This window comes from Centruroides sculpturatus, unplaced genomic scaffold, assembly GCF_000671375.1.
Source record: "Centruroides sculpturatus isolate CEXI.00-Female unplaced genomic scaffold, Cexi_2.0 scaffold451, whole genome shotgun sequence".
NCBI lineage: Eukaryota > Metazoa > Arthropoda > Arachnida > Scorpiones > Buthidae > Centruroides > Centruroides sculpturatus.
This window is the reverse complement of record NW_019384669.1, coordinates 564,880-581,866: the sequence shown is the minus strand read 5'-3', so window position 1 is coordinate 581,866 and position 16,987 is coordinate 564,880. Positions and strand designations below refer to the sequence as shown.

The 16,987-nt window shown below is 29.3% G+C and overlaps 1 protein-coding gene across 3 annotated transcripts in view; it reads left to right on the top strand.

Moving 5' to 3' along the window:
• LOC111626683 (protein dispatched homolog 1-like) overlaps positions 1-16,987 on the top strand; it is a 29,703-nt gene that overhangs the window by 7,381 nt on the left and 5,335 nt on the right. For 2 of the 3 annotated variants that reach the window (XR_002756913.1, XM_023370163.1), the window contains exon 1: positions 15,265-16,634. The exons of the other annotated variant lie outside the window; for it this stretch is intronic. Coding sequence is in view for 1 of the 2 variants with exons in the window: in XM_023370163.1 (XP_023225931.1) it covers positions 16,456-16,634 (179 nt within the window). In the remaining variant the exon portion in view is untranslated. Of the gene's footprint in view, positions 1-15,264; positions 16,635-16,987 lie in introns of those variants that run through there. 3 annotated transcript variants of the gene reach the window in all.

Below are 16,987 nucleotides of genomic sequence, written 5' to 3'. Positions count from 1 at the left end.
AAGATATAAGAGACATGCATATTGAATTTAATTATTTATAAACAATTTATATGTAAATGGAATAAATAAATAAATTTTTACTTAATTAAATAAATAAATTTTTACTTTTTTTTTTAAATTTTTGATAAATAATTAATTGTTTAATTAATTAATAATAAGTATTCCTTTCTCAACTCTGATTGGTCAGATATTTTAAAATTATTTAAATAAACGAATAAGGGGAGATGTTACTTGCAATTTTGTTTTTTTAAGATTATGAAAAATTGATATCATCTACAACTTCATAATTGATTTTTAAAAATTAATAATAATTAATATTATCATGAAATAATTTAATGAAAAGAAATCAATTAAAAGAAAGTAAAATATATTTAAAATTTTTTTTAAATTTTATTAGAAAACCTATCTCAACTCTGATTGGCTTAGAATTTTAAAATAATTTAAATTCGCCAATGGGTGTAGTTGTTATTTACTATTTCCGAATTAATCTTAAAATCTTCGAATTTAATTTCAAAAATAAATTCGAAAATAGAAAAAATATATATATCTTTTAGAGTAATCATGATTCTCTTGAATTATAAATTAAAATTTTATTAAATTTTCTTCTTCAAATTTAAATGTTAGTGTTATAAATTTTGTGGGACATAAAAGTAACTCACCCATAAGCTGGATACAATGAATAAAGACGTAAAACTTCGCGGGAGAAACTGCAAGAAATGATTTATCTTTTTAGAGAAAGTACTCGTACTGTGATTGGTTACAGATTTTAAAATAATTTAAATCAACCAATGAGTGAAGTTGTTATTTACAAATTCGTAAGTTGATTACGAAAGATGATAATTAAGATGCTGGTGGTACAATTTAATGTATTTAATTTAAAGAAATAAATTCTATTGAATTATAACAAAATCTCTATTAAATTTTCTTAAAATTTAATCCGCTAGTAATATAAATTTTATAATAATATTACGTGAATATAACAATAAATCATTGGCAAAGATGCAGCAGAAACTGCAAAAAAAAAATTATTTATTTTTCTAGAAAAAAAAATCATTTCATAAAAATTTCTGTAAAATTAATTTTATCACAGCTTAATTTCTTCAATTCTCGTTAAAAAGATTGCAATAAAAAATGAAAATTAATTAATTCCTTAATTTAATGGTGCTATAATATTAAAGGGTTTTTTTTCCCCTATTAAAAAGTAAGAAATTTTAATTATAATTTGCCATTTCTTCGTAGAAGCTCGCATATAGCTTCATTTACTGTACATGCATTATTTATAGGGCCAGATCTTCACACAAGCTAAACAAGGAGGTCATAAGCTGCTGCAGCTTAGGGCCTCCTTTACGAGTTTATACCTTAGGGCCTCACATTTTTATGTCTATTATTTAGTAGAGGAAGAAGGGCTTGTTATATGCTGTAGCATAGGGCCCCAACAAGTTTAATTTCAGCCCATACGTTACCTTTTAGCGTGAGTATAAAATGTTAAATATATATTTAATAAATTCTTATAAATTTTAAATGCAATTTAATAATATTTTTCATCGTAATTTTCGAATATTTTTTAATAAAAAAAATATTAATGTTATGTCGGATAATCAAATATTCCCTCGGGTAGTAAAATTTAATTAAGAAAAACTTATACTTTGAACTACGATTTATAGAAGCATAAAATGGATAAAAATCGAAAGTTAATAAATACTTTCAGCTTTTATAAATTAAAAAAATATATATATATGGTGTTAAATGTAATTAAATGTTTAATTCATTTAATAAGATTCTATTCGATAATTGCGATCTTTAACGTCGTTCCTTGATTAAAATGATGATAATTTAATTAAACACGTTAATGGAGGTTATAATAAGTAACTTAGAGTATTTTAAAGTAAATTATTGACGTTTTAAATGCAATCTTCTGTAGTAATTTTAGAGAAATTGTACTGTACATTCGTTACGCTAGATCATTTAATCGGTTCTGGGCCTTAAGCTACAACATTTATAAGGCCCTTCATCTCCACTAAATAATACATATAAAACGTGAAGCCCTAATCTATAGTCTAGGCCCTAACTCGAGTCCTTAAGCTGCAGCTTATTTAGCTTAAGTGCAAATTTGACTCTGCATTTATCAGTCTGCAGACCTAATGAAAATTCAATATAATGTGTCACTTGATAGTTGATAGCTTGTTAATTTATATTTTCTGGTAAAACTTATCTATAATTTATATATATATATATAGACAAACCTCGATGTAGCGCTCCTCTGGTCGAATACTAATGAATACTCGTAAACGGATCTTTAAATAGAGAGAGCTCTTTAATGTCTACGAATTACTAAATGTACGATTTTGCATTGCAAATCATGTGACTTTCGCACTCAAATTTGTGTTTAGACGTCACTACTACACGATTCTTATCGTTCGAGGTACTTCGATTTAACGCCAGTTTTAAAGGCACAAAATCGAAGTTTGACTTATCGTTTATGTCACTTCGATTTAATGCCACGCTCGAGTTTCTTAGGCAGTTTTAGTGGCGCTAAATCAAAGTTAGTTATAAAAAAAGTACACTACTTTATTTATTATGGTTTATTCTTGTCAGTTACAAAGAAAACAAACAATCAAATGTACAATTTTACTTTTATTATTTATTTTTTTCTGGACAATAACTTTTTTATAATACATTTTCATCTCCATTTTCATGTTTTCTTCAGCTCTGTTTCCTTTATTATAGTAAAAGATGCTGTTTCTTTTTCATTTTTCTCCCTGTTCCTCCTGTCGTAGGATCTATCAAAGATATTTTATCTTCCCTGTTTTTTTATGTATTTTTTTGCTTTATAAAAGTAACTTTTCTGTGTTACTTCTACAATTGACCTTTATTTACCGATTCCAAGTTTCAATATACTTTACCTACATTCAGTTCCTGTGCCATTTACCTTTACTCTGATACTCTCTTTTATTGTATTTGTCAATAAAGAATGCTTTTTTCTTGTCTCGCGTGTAGGTGAAACTTTGTTTTCTAAATAAGTTTACTCTATTTTTTTTAGTAAACTTGAATTTTTATCTAGAAAAAAAACTGTAGAAAAAATAGAGATATGTAAATATCTATAATAAAACTTTCTTACGCACGAATTCTTAAGTTAATAGAATATTTTGAATATGCAAATTTTCGGCATAGAAAAGTCGAGTTTGTTGTTGAAATTTCGTAAACATGAACTCCTTATCCGCTACAGAAAGCTCTTAAAAATGTTTTTTTACTTATTTTTTACTTGATTTTCTATTTGTTAAGGGTTGGAAAAATGATAAACAGGAGTATAAAGCTTGAAACTCCCTTTCTGGATCAAGGAAACGGAGAAAAATAAATAAATTAATTAGATATTAAGTTAATTGGTAAGAATAAATAAAATTAACTATACAAAACATCTCAATAATAATAATAATAATCATATTTATATAAAACACGAAACATAATTATCTTTTATCTCTTCATTTACAAGTAATTGGATCTAGCAGTTAAATTTAATCAAGGTAGATATAAAAATAGCATCAGGATAATGTTTTGAGGAAGGTATCGCATCATTTATCTTATCACAAACGGAACCAACAAGCTATACAATATAATAAAATATTAAACTAACAAATGATAATTCCATCAGGAGGTATCTCTAGAGAGAAATCCTTTATTTCTATAAAACAAAAGATTTCACACTTACACAATTTTCCTTTCATTTAATTAATAGTTACAATAGAACGAACAGGTTAATTCCAATAGCCATCGATTATTTTCATGTTAAACAATATGAATTACAGTTAATTGTTACAATTTCTAGGAAGCCAATGGAAATTATTTTTATCTCTCCTGTGTTCTCTTAACTTATCATTAAATCTAATATTATACTCTAAAACAATACTCGGTATGGTTTGAAAAATGATCGTTTGCTAACCTTGATATTCTTTTCTAAAGAATATTTCTAGCAAATGATCATTTTTCAATAGTTTAGAATATTAAATTCGATGATAATTTAAGAGAATAACGTAAAACATCTGGATTTGCAAGGAATATTACTTTGAATTCTTAATATAATACCTTTTGTTTTATAACATTCTCCTAAATTATCACTGAATGTAATATCCTACACTACTGAGAAACGATCATTGCTAGACTATTCCTTTGAAGGGCTCTTGAAGAATTGTTCCTTTGTAACGATTATTTTAAAAATTATTCAATATTATTCTAAAAAGTTATGAAGATTATAAAATCGAAAATAAAAAAAAAATAGTAAGGACTAATCTTTAATATTCCTTTTAAATCGAAGTTGTATTCTTAAGTTAGCATTGATTGGACCAAACCCAGTTTAAATTTGAAAAATGTTTCTTTTCTATCCTTAATATTCCTTTCAAAAATAGGGTATTTTATCATGGAAAAATGTTATTGTTTTAGTATCTACTAAAGCTATAATCCTGACAGGTAACGAATGAGATCTTCTATTCTTAGAAACAGTTTATCTTAAGTCAACAGTTAGGAGAATTAATATGCAATTGGAAAAACTAAATTATGTATTTGAAAAAATATATATAAATATATTTATAATACTTCTATCAAAAACAGACTTGCAATTTAAAATTGGTTATTTTTCCCTCATCTATTATCGCTCTTCTGATCTATTCGAATTCGGTTTTTAGGAAAAACAAGGGAAAAACTCCTTTGGTCTGTTCGCTTTCAAATCCTCGATTTTAAGGAAAATAATAGGGAATTTTGCAGGGAAATCAGTGAAAACACTAATTATATATCTGAAGCAATATTTATAGCACTTCTATCAACAGCAGACTCGAGGTAAAATTGGTTTATTTTTGTCTCATCAATCCATCACTCTTTTGATCTATTCGCCTTCAAATCTTTAGTTTTTTAAGAGGAAGTAAAAAATAGGAGAAAATAGGGAATTTTATAGGAAGAATAGCAGGGAAAAGCATCTGCAGCACTTCCACTTCCACTTATCTTCATTGTGAGAAGGTGGAACACTCCATGTCTTTTCCAGATGACATAGAATTGGATGATGCCCGAGAGTGAGGGAGGATTGATAGATCCTATTCATGTTCTATCACTTTATACTTAAATTTGTCTTTAAGGATGCGAAAAATAGCTTTATATATTAGCTTTATCTTCGGTTACAAAGAGAATATTTCGTGCCTGTGTTTTCTTAAAGGATCGACTCTTAGAAAGATAAATGGAAGAATAAAAATGGCGTGATTAGATAGAAAACAGGAAAAGGAAATCCGTCACATCATCTCTACTCATTCTCTAGTTACTAATGGAGTTTTGTACCTTGATTAAACTTATCTTATGCTCTTAATAACGCATTCTTTCTCTAAAAAGATCACGTTTTAAGGAAGGAATTTCTCGAGAAAAACGTTATTAAACTGTTCTTTATATATCTGCACGTGCTCTTATATGCTTTATCTTGCTTTAATAGGAGACTAACAAAAAAAAAAGAGACAATTAAATCGCTTTAAAGTAGCAAAATCGTCGTTGCGCCACGTTAGCCACTCATCCGTGCTTACGTTTCTCTCAAATAATAATAATAATAATAATAATCATACTCTAAATTGCTTTTAGTTAATTATAATAGACTTCAATTATATAAAATTTTCACATTTTTAAATTCAAATTAGAAAATTAGAAGAATGTTTCAAGTTTCGAGCGTTTAATCCAAGAGATGCACGAAGCGACGCGTCGTCGCGTCGCATGGAAGCGGAGTAGCATTACGAGAACCAATAGAATTCAGTTTAACATAAAAAAAAAACATTGGCGAATGTAATATTATTTTATTCGTGTTTTAATAAGATAACTTCGGACGGGAATTTCGAAAATTTCAAATAATAATTTTAAAACGTGTTCGGAATCAGTTTGAGGGCGAATTTATCACTAATTAACTAATTAATAGACTTTAAGTCGGTCACGTGACCCGACACGTTAACCTTGAAAGTGTTATGGACGGTTGGTTGGTTGCCCGGACAACCGGAATCTTCATCTCGGTAAACAACTAACAATCACCATGGCAACTTAGTTATCCGATCATCTGATCAGGAACAACGGTTGATTGGGCATAAAATGATCACAGGGAAATAATTATGGATTAATTCACTCGAAAGAATACTTATTTCTATTCGAATTTGTTATTTTAATTTATTTGCACAAATTTAACTTTTTAAATAATTATAAATTTACTGAGTAAATAATTTATTTAGTAAGTAAATAAGTGAATAAAAGTTAAAAAGGAAAACAAAAAAAAAAAAAGAAAAATCGGTTTTATTTCTTTTAAATTAAATTACGTAATATAAATTTTAAAATACTAGCTTCTGATTGGCTAGTTTTAAAATGCTAGCTGTTAATTGGCTAGTTTTAAAATGCTAGCTGCTGATTGGCTAGTTTAAACTAAACATCATTAATTAACGGCAATGTTAAATACATTTAATGACATCAATAGACTATTTCAAACTTAAACCGATCTTATAACTCGTAATTTAATTTAAAATATATGCTCTCGATCTCAAATTNTCACAATCGACTAGAAATTATTCCAATTAACTTTAGGACGCTTAGTAAAGTCAACACAATTAATTATGCAATTAATTTAATTAATTATTATTTTTTTCGTTTCTAATTAACATCGCGATTTAAAAATGTTTAAAAATATCTCACAATCAATTCTATTGGTTAGCGAATATTTAAAATCGTATTCGTCTGATTGGTTAATGGCAGTAATTAGGTAAAGACGTCATTAAACACGTTTAATTGCGACTTCGATTAAAATTATACGAATACAACGAGGATTAATTGAATGAATAGAGGTAATTTAGATATAAATATGTTAATATATATATATGTATAAAGTATGTAAGAAAGAAATGAATTAGATTAGGTTACTTATAAGAATAAATCTCTGTCATCTGATCGACATTCATCGCTCTATCTTAAGCTTCATCAATCAAGTTAGTAGATAAGAATTTCCCTCCTGTACCCAATTCTCATCATAGTTTTTGAATTTAGATGAATTCTCTAAGGGGAGAAAAATCTGTTTATCTGAAATTTAAATTTATAACATTATCTATTTCTTTTTTTTACTTACCCGGATGTTATACTGCATATAAGAGGGAAAGTATGGTCTAAAACATGAACTTGGAGACCTTGAAGCGTTGAGAAATTTAAAAAAATTGGGTTTTTTTCCGTATGTATGGATGTTAGTTTGTGGGGGGCAATTTTGTACACCCAATTTCAAGCTTAATCAGCAAAAATTATTGTGATATCGTCATAATGCCGGGCTGCAGTTATTAATTAATTTAACTTAAAATATAGTAAGGCATTATAATAATGCCTTACTATATGCTCTCCACCTCAAATTAGTAGTCTTTCCCCTGTAAATCATACTTCTCCCGATAACAACGGAGTCGTGCCGGTCATCTATGTAACTCCATTCTGGGAAAATTTTTTTTTGAATTGAAATCGCGTGACTTCTGGTCTATACCGGAAGTTTGTATGCAGTTTGTACCCTGCTGCCCATAAGCTTTTCATATATAGTCTCGACTTTCATCTATCTAACTTCATTCTCGAGATCGAGGAAGGATAGAGACAACAATGGGAGTTAATTGGAACCCAAATATAGGTCTTCTAATGCAATGTAACCAATTTATAGGTCAATATATAAATAATTTTTAAAAAATAATTTAAGTTTAGATCCGTTTTTCACCCTGTTTGGGCGACAGACTATACAGTCACTCTATATATGCTATGTTAGAATTATAGAAGTAATCACATAATATATTTTAAAACATTTTTCAAAGTTAATAAGATAAGTATTCGAACAATTAAGATATTAGCTGTAATCGCGTGTACTTAGTAAAGTTAGTTTCTTTGTTGCTCTTCTTAAAATTTAAAATATTGCAATTTATTTTCTTTTAGCTTCCTACATCAAATACCTTTCAGTATAAAGCTTGATAAATGGAAGAATATCGAGCGAATTTTTCCAGATCAACACTTAAAATAGAAATTTTAATACCGAATTAAGTAGTACTTTCGGATAATTACTTTCATCTTACAGGCAATATTTAAAATTTAATCTCAATTATGTAGATAATTTTTCATTTTTATCATACCAATTCTAATTTCGATAGAAAAGCTCTTACAGAACACTACAAACAATAGGGATAAGTAAGAAAAGAAGATGATAGACGAAACAAACGATTTCATTAACGCTTTTCTTCTAGAAATTGGGTTTAAAAAAAAGATTCAAGTTGTATTTGCGACTATTCATCCGAAGTCGTTTAAGATTCTCTAGAAAATCTCTCTTTCTGTGTATAGTCTAGCTACCCGCGGAGAGTTAAACATAAACCTTGGATCAATAGAGAAACTAATAAAACTTTTACAGTTCTCTGTAGCAAAACTGTTCTTTATTTGATTAATAAAAAAAAAAAGAGAAAGACCTAAGCAATTGATGCGGGCTCTTATTCATGTTTAAAGTAGTTCATTAGAGTACGAGAAAGGAAGAAGAATACAAACTCACTGCATTGTGAAAATAAATAAATAAACGAACAAAAACTAAATTTTGCTCGTTTATTTATTTATTTTCACAATAAGTTTTGCTAAATTTAAATAAAATATATGCTCTCGATCTCAAATTACTACTGTCTTGCCCCTGTAAATCATACTTTTCCCGAAAGCGACAGAGTCGTGCCGGTCATCTATGTAACTCCGTTCTGGAAGAAAATTTTTTCAATTGAAATCGCATGAATTCCGGTCTAGACAGGAAGTTCGTATATAGTTAATTGGGCCTCCTGCCGTATGATTTCCGTATGTGGTCTCGACTTTCATCTAATACCGTTCTCGAGACGGACGACAGTGGGAATTTACAGGTCTACGATTTTTTAATACCTTTCAAATTTCAGCCCAATAAGGGACGTATTTATTAGTAGACATATAAGAAATACGTAGCCTATAATTAAGAGTATACTGGGCTGTTATGTATCATCTATTATTCGGCAGTAAATATTTTCATTATCCTGAAAAATTCGAAAAAATATTTTGGGAAGTTCTTCTCTTTTATTTATTAGTAAGAATTTTTATATATGAAGTACAACAGTATGTGTTAATTATTTAAGTAGAAGCGTAACTAGAAGTAAGTTTAATTTAGAATACAATTACTGTGTACTAAATTATAGAATTAAAATTAAAGTGTTCACACTAACATACATTTTTTAATTGTTTACTATTATCTAAATGCAATTACTATTTTTATGTAATTAATTATTTGATATTTTTTTAGTCAACTAAATTTTTTTTTCTCTCTCTCTCTCTATTGAAATTTGATAAAAGAAATATTTGTATTTTTCCAAATATTTTCCAGAATTTTTATTAGTCTACGTAAGTTATTATTTTTTATTTAAATTTTATAACATTTCCTATGTTCGTTTCTATTGATTTTTATTGTTTATAAACCAATAAAGACGAAGAAATTTTATATAACTTCAAAATAACTAAAGGAAATCGATTTCTTCCTTAATTACACAAAACTTAATGAAGTCGAATTTAAATGACTTTTTAATAAAGTTTGTCTTAAAGTAAAGAAAATATTTCCGATATACTTTTGTTAATGATTGTTATTTTTCCCTTGTGAACAATTAATAAAATAAACCAGCAACGAGTTGCTCAACTTTCCCGGTAACATTTAAAGTTTTGATGGCGCCATCTGTTATCATATTTTATTAAAAAAACTTGTTATATTTTTAACTATTATAAAAAGGCAAAAATCTTAATTTTCAGGGTAGGGATGAATTTTATAAAAAATTGTAAATGCTAATAACGAATAAAATCGTCATTAATTCCGACCCTACTGGAGATACACGCGACTCCCTTTATCTTCCCACCCCCTCGACCTTTAATCGTTAAAATTTAATAGCATCTATCCCCCGAATAAACAAACCTCCCTGCAAAATTTCAGAAATTTTCGACAAAAGCAACAGGAGCTATTAAGCTTCAAAGAAAGTAAACAAAATCGTGCTACCCATACACACTAACATCCATACATACAGAAATTACTCCCCGAATTGTTTACATTTCTCGACGTTTTAATGTTTCCTGAGCCCAAGAATGTAAAAATCTTGAAAGGAGTAATTTTAGAACCGATCGCCATACTTTTCCTCTGNCGATCTCAAATTAGTAGCGCATTGCCTCCGTAAATTATACTTTTCCCGATAACAACTGAGTCGTGCGGGTCGTCTATGTAACTCCTTTCCGGGGAGAAATTTTTAAATTGAAATTGCGTGACTTTCTGTTCAGACAGGAAGTTCGTATATAGTTAATCGGGGAGTTCTGCCCCCAAGCTTTTTATATATTGTTTCGAATTTTATCTATTAAGCATCGTTCTCCAGATTAAGGAAAGACAGACAGCCGGACGACGGTGTGGATTAATAGGTCTACAATTTTTTTTTTCAAGTTGCAGCTTAAATTATACATTTTTCAAGTAAAATTGAAGCACTGTTAAGGAAGTATTAATACTTTAACATTTGAACGGATAGAGTAAACCGTTAAAACTTTCATAAAATTGATAGATTCTGATTTAAAAAAAAAAAAAATTGAAGTTCATTCTGAAGTCGAACAGCATAATCTTTTTAATCTTTATTAACGATCGATTCGTCTTAAGTTAATGAAGAAAGAATAACATTGGGGATCTTTACACAATTTTTTAAAACAGAATTTCTGTTTATAATCTACAAAAATTGAAGTTAATTTAATTTTAATTAAGTTGAAAATTCTCTCTTCTTTTCTTTCTTATCCTTTGATGAATTATAATGCTTTATTTTATGTTTTTCTCTTCAATATTTTTCGTTATTTTTTTTTTTTATTATTTTATCTTTGGTTTCTTTTGAGTGGAATATCTGCTTCGTTATCCTATTATTTTAGCTTAATTAAATACTAAAGTCTGTACAGAAGAATAATGCATTGTAGAAGGATAAAGAATGATGGAAGAAGTCTACAGGAAGTAAGAGAATAAAGTAATTGAGGTTTTATTCTTTTCCTTTATGACAATTTGCTATTGTAGATTGAATTGGTGTTTTACACGATTACAAGCGTGTGATAGTAATGAAATAATAACAAAAGATGTTCTGCACTTTGTAGGATCTAATTCTGTAGGGAGGATTTGTACAGTTTGAAATATGAGACAATGATCGATAGTTGTAGAGCTGATGTTTAATCTGAAGATGATACAGTAAAGAAAATATAGCTTTAAATGTGTTTACTTTATGAAGCCTGTAATGCAATCTAAACTTATGGAAGATTTTGCAGTTTTTGACTCTTCCTCCTGTGGACCTTTTTTAATTGTTCCTATTATGGGTTTGGCCAAACTCACACTAGTTACAGCCGGATATTGAGGTACGGGATACGCCATATCCGGGACTGACCACTCCCAAAAAATTCCGGATCTCCAGAGCGGTAGGCTAAGACCATAGCCCTCCTCGACTATCCAATCGTCGTAACTTATATACTACATAAAACAGTAAAAAATTAACAATAATCAAGTTTTTGTTCGAGTTCGAAGCGAAGTTTTCAGAAATTTTCGTCTATTGTCTGGTCTAAATACGCCGGTCATCGTTCCTTATATTGGATAATCTGGTATTACCCTTCACCATCTAACCATCACCATTGTGAACCTGCTGGCTATGATAAGCATGAAAAAACTATCTTAATGCTTTCAGAATAGAAAGCCTCAATAATTTGAAGCGACAAAAGTCCACAACAATAATTTCACGTGTTTAAAAAAATTGATAAATTTAATATTATTACAATTCAGATTAAGTACTTAAACTAATATATCGAGTGTCAATTCGTTTGTAAGTTTGTCTGACAGTGTAAATTGAAGTTAAAACTGTCAAACTTGATGGATAGCTTTTAATAAACCAAGCTCTAAACTAGTTTATACGCCACCAAACCAAGCTCTAAACTAGTTTATACGCCGCAAAACCAAGCTCTAAACTAGTTTGTATGCCACCAAACNTTTTAATGTTTCCTGAGCCCAAGAATGTAAAAATCTTGAAAGGAGTAATTTTAGAACCGATCGCCATACTTTTCCTCTGTTATATATAACAGCCGGGAAAGTAAAGAGGAAAAAAATAGCGAGCAAATAAAGTAGCTTTGTTTACTTTTCTCACATTTATAAAGGATGTCTTCTATGTTTACTGTTTTTATTGGGCGACAATTTGAAAAATTCGTGGACCTATCTACCGTCTGCCTATCTTTCCTTAATCTCGAGAACGATGTTGGATAGATGAAAGTCGAGACCAGATACGGAAAGCTTAAGAGCAGGAGGTTCCGACTAACTGTATACGAACTTCCGGTCGAGACGGGAAATCACGTGATTTCAATTCAAAATTTTTTTTCCAGAACGGAGACACATTACATAGATGACCGGCACGACTCCGTCGTTATCGGGAAAAGCATGATGTACAGGGGCAAGCTACTATTAATTTGAGGTGGAGAGCATATATTTTAAATAAATGAAATAAATTAAGAATATGATAAAAAAAATGTAGCCAGGCGTCACAACATTTGCTCGTAGATATTACATAAATTTGAGAAGAAATAAATAGTTGAAGTGTACATTTAAATTCATACCTATGATCAATTATAGAGGTAAGTTAAATGAAAACCTAATCATTAACGGACTTTAAATTACGATTATCGAATCGACTTTTAAATGATTTTTAAAATTAATTTGATTTTATACTTCTTAATTATTTTCAATTTATTATAAACTCATTCCCATTTGAAAATCATTAAATCAGCGTTCGCTTACTTAACGTAACTAGGATTTTAGTTCTTGAATTTACCCAAGCATTCATTATTTGTTTTCATCCCTAATAATTGCTAACGTTACTTCAATTAGTCTTCAGATTGGTTCGGGAGATGTTAAGGGGATTTTCGGTGAATTTTTTTCTTTTTATGTTTGTGGGGGCACGATTTTGTTCATCCTCTTCGAAGCTTAATAACTCCCGTGCTTTTTGACGAAAATTTTTGAATTTTTGCAGGGAGGTTCATGTATTAGGGGAATCGATTCTATTAAATTTTGGTGGTTAAATGTCGATGGGGTGGTGAGATAAAGGGAGTCGTGTGTATCTCCGGAAGGGTCGGACTTAATGACGATTTTACTCGTTACTAGCATTTATAATTTCTTATAAAACCCATCCCAACCCTCGAAATTAAGTTTTTTGCCATTTTGTAATAGTTAAAAATATAAAAAATTTTAAAAATATGATTACAGATGGCACTACCAAATATTACCAGGAAAGTTAAGCAACTTGTTGCTGGTTTTATTCTGGAAGATAAGAAGCTTTTATTTCTTATGAAAAAGATCGTATCTGTATAAGCATAAGCGCGAACCTTTTCACAATAAAGAAGAATTCGATCTGTATATTTGGAGTGTCTTTGATTCCCTTTGGTGTCTGGTCATAAATATTTAATCGTCGAAATTATTTTAAATTTTATTTAGTAAAATAATTATAATTAAAGCCAGTCTCCTAAATTGAATTAAATTATTTTTATTTTTATTTAAAAATTTAATTAATTAAAAAAAATTCAGAATTATTTTTGGTTACGTCTAATTATTCTTTTAAGTAAATAAGCGCTCATTTGGCCTAGCTACAAATAAAAGATTTCGCTTCCAGGCGTTATAAATAATTCATTAATACTGTATTCAAATTATAGTAAAACGTGTGATGTCACAATTTCTGACTTTTTTTGTCATCAGCTCGTTTTTCTTATAGGACTAAATGGCTGAACTAATAAGCATTTCCCTTATNGCACTTTGTAGGATCTAATTCTGTAGGGAGGATTTGTACAGTTTGAAATATGAGACAATGATCGATAGTTGTAGAGCTGATGTTTAATCTGAAGATGATACAGTAAAGAAAATATAGCTTTAAATGTGTTTACTTTATGAAGCCTGTAATGCAATCTAAACTTATGGAAGATTTTGCAGTTTTTGACTCTTCCTCCTGTGGACCTTTTTTAATTGTTCCTATTATGGGTTTGGCCAAACTCACACTAGTTACAGCCGGATATTGAGGTACGGGATACGCCATATCCGGGACTGACCACTCCCAAAAAATTCCGGATCTCCAGAGCGGTAGGCTAAGACCATAGCCCTCCTCGACTATCCAATCGTCGTAACTTATATACTACATAAAACAGTAAAAAATTAACAATAATCAAGTTTTTGTTCGAGTTCGAAGCGAAGTTTTCAGAAATTTTCGTCTATTGTCTGGTCTAAATACGCCGGTCATCGTTCCTTATATTGGATAATCTGGTATTACCCTTCACCATCTAACCATCACCATTGTGAACCTGCTGGCTATGATAAGCATGAAAAAACTATCTTAATGCTTTCAGAATAGAAAGCCTCAATAATTTGAAGCGACAAAAGTCCACAACAATAATTTCACGTGTTTAAAAAAATTGATAAATTTAATATTATTACAATTCAGATTAAGTACTTAAACTAATATATCGAGTCTCAATTCGTTTGTAAGTTTGTCTGACAGTGTAAATTGAAGTTAAAACTGTCAAACTTGATGGATAGCTTTTAATAGGAAAAAAAAGATCGTTATGTTGGATTTTTATGAATGTTTTATAACTTTATATAATAAATACTTTTTAATAAGTTATTTTTATTTTAAAGAAGGCATTGTCTGATTAATTTTAATATATTTTTCAGAAAAAAAGTGTGAAAAATTAAAAAATAAACAAATAAACACAAATCATTGAATTTTCGTACATAAACTATCTTTATTAATATTTCTTATACATATATAAATCTATAATTAAAGAATTTTTGCAAATATTTAATATGTTTAAAATATAATTTAAGTAACAAACTTGTTTTTAAGCTCAGAAATAAAGTTTAAATAACTAGAAAAGGGGGAAAAATTCATAGTTTAATCATTCAAAATTTATTATTTACATGTAGATATGACATTCTCTCTTTAATAAATGTGCACTTTTTACAAATAAATAACTTTAAACCATGGTAAATAAAACAAAAATTTTTCCCGTATATAGGCAGTTCTCCATAAAACATGAAGATAAAACATTTACAAAGCTTTTAGCGCTTATCTAAACGGCGATTGGTCAAGAATTTAAAACAGGACATAAACGGACGAATCGCACGCTACCTTTTAATCTTCCAATTAATTGTNTAATTAAAAAAATTCAGAATTATTTTTGGTTACGTCTAATTATTCTTTTAAGTAAATAAGCGCCCAATTGGCCTAGCTACAAATAAAAGATTTCGCTTCCAGGCGTTATAAATAATTCATTAATACTGTATTCAAATTATAGTAAAACGTGTGATGTCACAATTTCTGACTTTTTTTGTCATCAGCTCGTTTTTCTTATAGGACTAAATGGCTGAACTAATAAGCATTTCCCTTATGTTCATTGTGATCCCATAGGACTAGGCCCACTAGACATAAAATTGCTTTGATTTCCCTAGATTTTTCTGCTTTTTTACCTCATATACTGTACATTAATGGATTATAAAATGTTTGCATCCATTTTATTAATATATCGGCATCTTTGGTTAGGTTTTCTTAAAGATAAGCTTCAAATAATTTATCATCTGATGACTCTTGATAACGATATTCCTTTTCTCTTCATATCTTCCAGATATATTAATTTTTCAATTCAGAAATCTGTTTTATCGGTACAAAAACTCGACTAATCTGATAGAATTTTATCAAAAAAACCATCAAATTTCATTATCTGTTACTTGTAATTCTGTATAAAAACTAAAATTATATGTAAATAGATGTCTAAGTTAACAATAGAAAATTTTTATGCTATTAAAAATAAAAATAATTAAGATATAAGTAAAGTAATCACTTAAAATGAATGGTGTGTCTACCAGTGGCCAAGGGGTCTTTGTAACCTGAACACTGGGAGTTCGGTCGTGGGTTCGTGCCTCGCTCGGACGGGCTGGCCACGTTTCCGTGTTTTCTCCACGTCCGTAACGACTAAATAGGGACCAGTTTCCCCTAAAAAAACCTCCCGGAAGTCATCTCCCCCTAGGCAGATCGCCCAAGTGTTGCGTTGCCATAACAAAAACCAAACAAACTTAAAATGAATGCAAACAAGCGCCCAGGCGGCATCGTTGGTTTACTTGATAAAATCATAGAAAAAAACTATTAATTGGGCTGCAATTTGAAAAAAAATTGTAGATAAATTCCCAATGTCATCCGTCCACCTTTCTGTCTGTCTGTTTATCTGTCCTTTTTAAATCTCGAGAACGGTATTAGATAGAAGAAAGTCCATGCCAGATAGGGCAGGAGGCTCAATTAATTACATACGAACTTCCGGTCTAAACTGGAATTTACGTGATTTCAATTCAAAAAAACTTCCTCTTAAAGCAGTTAATAGATGACTGGCATTACTCTACTGTTAAAGGAAAAGTATGATGTACAGGGGCAAGCCACAACAAATTTGAGATGGAGAGCATATATGGGAGGTGCAAAAGTAGGTTACAGTTGTTATTATGGAAGAAAAAACATACAGGAAGAAAAAACCTTTTTTTATGTACAAATTAAATCACAAGTAAGGTATACGAACTAATAAAATATTTCTAATTTTGAAAAAAAAAAATGTCTAAATTATAAGAAAAATGTGGATTAGATGGCTTTACAAAATGATTATCACGCTTCAAATGGTTAAATCAATATTAAATTGACATTATTTCAGCTTCGAACGACTCATTAAAAGAAAATACAATTTACTATTTCCATGTTCATCTGCTCATGAAACTATAATTTTAATTAATTTTCGGACGATTGTGTGAAATTTGCCTGACGACATTTTTAAAGCGAATTGTTTTATTTAATCAGCGTAACGATTGAAGTTTTCCAATAGAAACGCGCAAAAATTTCTGAAACGGCTGCAATTTTTAATTTATTTA